Source organism: Elaeis guineensis, chromosome 5, assembly GCF_000442705.2.
Source record: "Elaeis guineensis isolate ETL-2024a chromosome 5, EG11, whole genome shotgun sequence".
Lineage (NCBI taxonomy): Eukaryota > Viridiplantae > Streptophyta > Magnoliopsida > Arecales > Arecaceae > Elaeis > Elaeis guineensis.
This window is the reverse complement of record NC_025997.2, coordinates 25,040,989-25,046,776: the sequence shown is the minus strand read 5'-3', so window position 1 is coordinate 25,046,776 and position 5,788 is coordinate 25,040,989. Positions and strand designations below refer to the sequence as shown.

The following is a 5,788-nucleotide window of genomic DNA, read 5'->3' as shown; positions in this document are numbered from 1 at the left end:
CAAAAAATAGATCCGTGTAATTATTATTCTATCGATCACGCTTCACAGTTAGTAGACATTTCAATACCGTTCTTCATATAATACTGCACTTACATGAGGTTCTACTTAAAAAAATCAAAAATAGTGCTTGAAAACTAAACAAATGATCGATGGAGGTGGTCCAAGATTGGTATCATCTTTATTACTATAGTTTAGTTATTTTTATTTTATAATACATATATTGACTATTATCTTTTTTGTAATTGCAGAATTATTTAGGTGCTTTAGATGGTATATATATATTAGAGTCTGATATGCAGCTTATATATGTTTTGCTCAGTTGGGAGGGTTTTGCACAAGACTAGGATTCTTCGTGATGCAATTGCTAAGAAGTACCTCTAGTTAAATTAAGTAAGGAAAAAAACTATGAAGCAATTATATAATTATCTAAAATTTTTATTTGATGACTGACTATGTTTGTTGATATTAGGTTACTACTATCTATGTGATACTGATTTTTTAAGTAATAAAGAATTTTTAGTTTCTTATAAAGGTCAAAGAAACCACCTTAGTGAGTGGAGAAGTGAAGCTCAACTCTCACATCTACAAAGTTCTTCAACATGAAGTACTTACAAGCTAGGAATGTTATAGAAAGAGTCTTTAGTCTCCTCAAAATGAGGTGGACAATTCTTAGAGGATCGTTATTTTATCCTATTAAGACTCATTATAGGATAATCTTTGCTTGTTGCCTTCTTTACAATTTTATAAGGAGAAAAATATCAGTTGATCCACTTAAGCAAGTACTTGATGATGATGAAATTGATATCATGCATAATATTTATCAAGAAAAAAATAATAATAATGGAAACAAGCAATGAATGGAATGCTTTGAGGGGTGCATTAGCTACACAGATATTCACACAGTGGCAACAAGAGAGTCAAAGATGATTTTTCTTCTAATTCATATTATATTAGATTGTTATATCTTTTTCCATTGATGTATGTTTGATATTATTTTTTTATATCATTTGACCTTGTAATATTTTGAACAACTTTGTTTTGACATATAGTAGTATGAACAACCTTTTGTGCCTTTTCATAATTTGTTGTGGGCTTGTTTTGTAGCAATGTTTCCAGATTATTTTATATTTAATAAAAAGATTAAATACTATTTATTCTAATTCATGTTAACTAATCATGTATTCCAAATTGTATTGTGGTTGTCATATGCATTGCATAGAAATGAGCAATTCAATTATGGAGATCATTGAAGATGCAAAGTTAGTTGAATGCTTATTAGATCTAATAAATTATAGACATTGGAAAGCAGACAATAGCACTTTCATAAGTAGATATTTTGGGCAATTGGAGAAGTGGATGGAGAAAAAGCCTTTTGATTGTGGGTTAAAGGCTAGCCCATATATTGAATCAAGAGTGAAGGATCTAAAAAGGCAATACAATGCTATTCAAGAGATGTTAAGATCTCAAGCTTCAGGATTTGAATAGAATGATAACGATAAATGCATCACATGTGAGGACAATGTTTTTAATGACTAGATAAAGGTAACATACATTCTCATCAAATGTTAACATATTTCTTATCATTTTTTTTTAAAAAAAAAAATCTAAGTTAAACATTCTACTGATACTTGATTATCATTTATTCATTGCTTCTCAAGAGTCACTTATATGCTAAAGGGCTTAGAAATAAGTCATTCTCCCACTTGGATCAGTTTGGTGATAATATTTGGTAGAGATAGAGCAATTAGAGAAGTAGTTAAGGCACCAGCAGATGTAGCAGAGAATATAGAGCGAGAAGAAGGGATAGCAAATATTGAGTTTGTTAATGAAGAGATGTCAGATGTAGATTGGAATAACAATATAGATTTGAAAAATATCCAAGAAGATTGGATTGGTTTTGCATCTGATACACAATTATCTATCGGCATCCAACCTAGTCAAGCAATATATCCTTTATTTTCTAGATAGCATAGGTCAAAAAGATCAAGAGGCAGTACTGAAGATGATCCATTGGTGAAAGTCCTTTCAAATGAGATGTCCAAGTTGGGATCATATTTTCAAATGGCTAAGGATCATATAAAATATTTGGTTGGAGCATTCAATGTGGAAAGGAAGATGAGAATGAAAGTGTGTGATGAGATTCTTAAAATTGAGAGGCTCACTCAAAATGAGAAGATGATGGTAGGATGGAAAATTTCAAGTGATGTGTAAGAGACTCATTATTTCTTTAGTCTACCAGAGGAAACATGCTTATGTTCCTTCTATATTGGGATATGACTAGTAGGCAGTAGTTGCAGATGAAGCATTTTGGTTACTAATATGGAACCTGATATGGGTTGTTTTATGTTTATTTATTTTGATACTCAAATTTATCTTAGAGTCATATTTTGATACTAATACGCTAGTATTTGATGTGGGTTGTTTTATATTTACTTATTTTGTTATTCATATTTATCTTGGAGTGGTAATTAGTACTTATATATTACTATTTGATATGGGTTCTTTTATGTTTACCTATTTTGTTACTTATGTTTATCTTGATCTCATATTTTGGTACTTCTATATAATAAATTTTGTGATGAAGCTATAAAATATCTGTGGGTGGACTATTTAAATTGTCCACGGATCCAATTTATTGAATCAAACAAAGGGCCATGGACTGAAAGAAATAATATTAGGAAACTATCTCTATCTAATATCAAAAACCTTCAAATTCTCGGCACATCTATAGCTACCTCACAAAAAATAGCATCAATATACTAAATAAAATATAGATAAATATATACATGAGGATAATGTGAGGTTTAGATTTCGGATCAAATAGAAGTGTGGGATTCATGGGAGAGTTAAGGAATTCACTAGGTCATGCAATCCATGATAATTTTGGTTGGGCACATAAAGTGTTTGGTCATGGTAAGGCCACATCTAGAGAGAGATAGTAAGGAAGACAGCTATATTAGACTCTAGGATTTAGGTAAAAGGGCCATGGGTGGGTAATTGTATTTGTTGGGCCTTTTGGGTTAGAGCCCATACTTTAAATAATATCCCCAATCGACAAATTATTGGCACAAGTGCAACCAAAAACTAGTTGGCTTGGCTCGAAGGAACATCGATTACCACTGTCCAAAAATTCTCGTATGAGGATTTTACTGAATAGAGGCCATCTAATGCTGTACACTTAATTTTTGTTGAATTGCTTATAATTATGAAATTACAACAAAGTAATTTACAAAAATCTTTTTTTTTTAAATTTTTTATCTAATTTGACAACTGGCTGCCAACGTTTAAGTATTCTTTATATGTGTGATATATAATTAATATTACTAAAATTACAAAATCGATATATATTACATGAAGCTATAGAAAGTAGCTAGAAGACAACAACTCTCCTAATGATGAAGTTTTCATCTCAAACATCAAAATAAAATATATTTTTATCAAAAGTTGATAATTTTATTATTCTAGAATAATTTGTTATAGATTAAAAACTTGTTTGGTACAAGGGAATTGAATTTTATAAACAACTGATCAAATTTGGTCTAAAAAGTATAAAAGATATTATAAAAAATATTTATAAATTTTAATAATTTATTCAACAAAATAATGATATAAAAAAATATAAACAACATATTTGAACATATTTTTTATATATAAAAAAATATGAATAAATTATTTTTTTATTTAAATATTTTTTAAAAAATATTTATCTAAAAGAATATGGATTCACAGCTAAAGTTTTTACCCAGCAAGGAGGCTCTCATTCCAAATCCGCGGACTCTATTTCCTACTCTGATGTGATCTCAGTGTCGCCCTACCCCAATGTGACTTACCTTCGTTTCAAACCACCTCCCGCCCAATATTCAAATACCCGTTTCCCCGTTTCCCGTTTCCCGTTTCCGCATAGCCAACAAAACAGAACATCTCATTCACCTTCTTGTGTATAAATTGATCCACTCCTGAAGGCCAAGGCTACGCAACGAAGATCCACAGCCCTCCCTCTCTCCCCTATACTCACATATCCATCTGTTTCTCATTCGGAAAGAGAGCTAAAGAGAAAGGCAAGAGAAGAGGAGATCACGATGGTGGAGAAAGGGCCGGGAGCGCCGCCGCACGGTCTGCTATTAGCAGTGGTGGTAGGAGTGGTGGTGGCAGTGCCATTCCTCCTCGGCGACGGTGGCGAAGCACTGTTAGAAGCCATCTCCGAACTCGTAACTCCCGCGGGGCTTCTACTCCTTCCAGTTACTCTCATACTTGTAATCCGGTTCTTGTCGTCGGATCGCGGCACCGCCTTCTCCGACATCTTCTCCTTCGGCTCCCCGGACTCCATCCACCGCGTCGGCGGGTCTCCTATCGGCGTCGCGCTCGTGTTGTTCCTCCTCCTCTTCCTCCTCTACAACCGCATATCCCTCTTCGGCGGCGGCGATGACTCGGGTGAGTAGCCGAAGTTGCGGAATTACCATGTTGCCATGGTATAGCATTTAGCTTGGGGGCATTTTTGTCATTTCAAAGTTGCAGCTTCGTGGTTCAGGCTTTCGCTTCTCTATGTAAGGATGTCGATTATTGTCATTAAATTATTCCGTTTCCCGTTGGGCTTTTTACGGCGATTCCTTTCTCGTTTCTTTCGCATATTTTTTCTTTTTGTCGTTTTATGTGGGGAGGGACGCGCTTTGGAACTAAAAGTGGGACCTCTTCTTTTGTTCATCATCAACACAGGTTGGTGGGGCCAATTAAACACTGCAGAGAGAGAGAGGGAGGGAGGGAGGGAGGGAGGGAGGGAGGGAGCTTTTGAAAGGAGTGGAGCCCTTCACTTTTTGTCTCCGGTGAGTGTGTCGGTCTTCGATCTGATGATCTGATCGGACGTCAGGGTTGGGCCCCACCAACTGTATGGTTTGAAGCCAATCAGCGCGGCAGGCGCGTCTGGAGACAGCTAGCGGGTAGGAGCGTCTCCGAATGGTCGGTGGCATTTAACCTTTTTCCTGAATACAAGCGAAGCCGTGATAAGAAAAGTGGGAAGAGTTTTACTTAATTTATTTCAGCGTGGAGATTTACTGGCCCAAGATGATGCTGTGGCAACACGTATCTATAAACACAATGCATACGTGCACGTGTGCACATGCCACCCACTCACTTCAGCCGGCAATCCGTGGCTAAAATGTCCCAGTTTTTATGACCACAGCGATCAGTAAAAGTCCCACGCCCTTTCTCTGAATATAATGATCAGTATAATGATTATATTGTTAACAAAACACATGATTTGATCATCGTACTCTACTCGTACGGATTCACCAATGTTACTCTCGTATGCTATAATCTTCCAGATTTTTCTTACCTACTTAAAGCAGTCGGTGGTAAGTTTAAGTTTACAATGTGGTTCTGCTCTATACCGTCACGAAGCCAATGTTGAGCTGCCAGCGAGAACCTCAAATCCTGGCAACATCTTTGATGTGTTCAAGCTAGCTCAACACAAGTGAGCCTCTAAAGACGATGAACATTTTAGCCGATAAATTAAGCTCGCAGGTTATAGCTTGTTTTGATTTACTTTCATCCAACTTGACCAACAAGATCTTGCTCAGAGCTAATTAACCATCAATGCTCATGAAATAAGCAGGAAAGAGACACATAGGAGCAACTGTTTTAGATCATTTAAGTATACTCTGTTATACACTCATGAATTTTTGTTTATTTAACATTTTATGTTCTTGATCAGACAGATTCTATGGTTTGCTATTTTTGTGTGTCAATGGGAAAAGCTGATGCAACCAGAAAACAAACAGAAATGGAGCATGCA

The 5,788-nt window shown here is 35.5% G+C and overlaps 1 protein-coding gene across 1 annotated transcript; it reads left to right on the top strand.

Annotated features, from left to right (window-relative positions):
• The first annotated feature begins 3,958 nt into the window (after positions 1-3,958).
• LOC140857794 (uncharacterized) lies at positions 3,959-4,598 on the top strand. Its single transcript, XM_073256983.1, has one exon. It carries the CDS (start codon positions 4,080-4,082, stop codon positions 4,437-4,439), a length of 360 nt encoding a protein of 119 aa, XP_073113084.1. The 5' UTR covers positions 3,959-4,079; the 3' UTR covers positions 4,440-4,598.
• Positions 4,599-5,788: the final 1,190 nt, after the last annotated feature.

Excerpts from the sequence above, each read along its gene's own strand:
- LOC140857794 (XM_073256983.1), top strand. The coding sequence starts at position 4,080 with ATGGTGGAGAAAGGGCCGGGAGCGCCGCCGCACGGTCTGCTATTAGCA.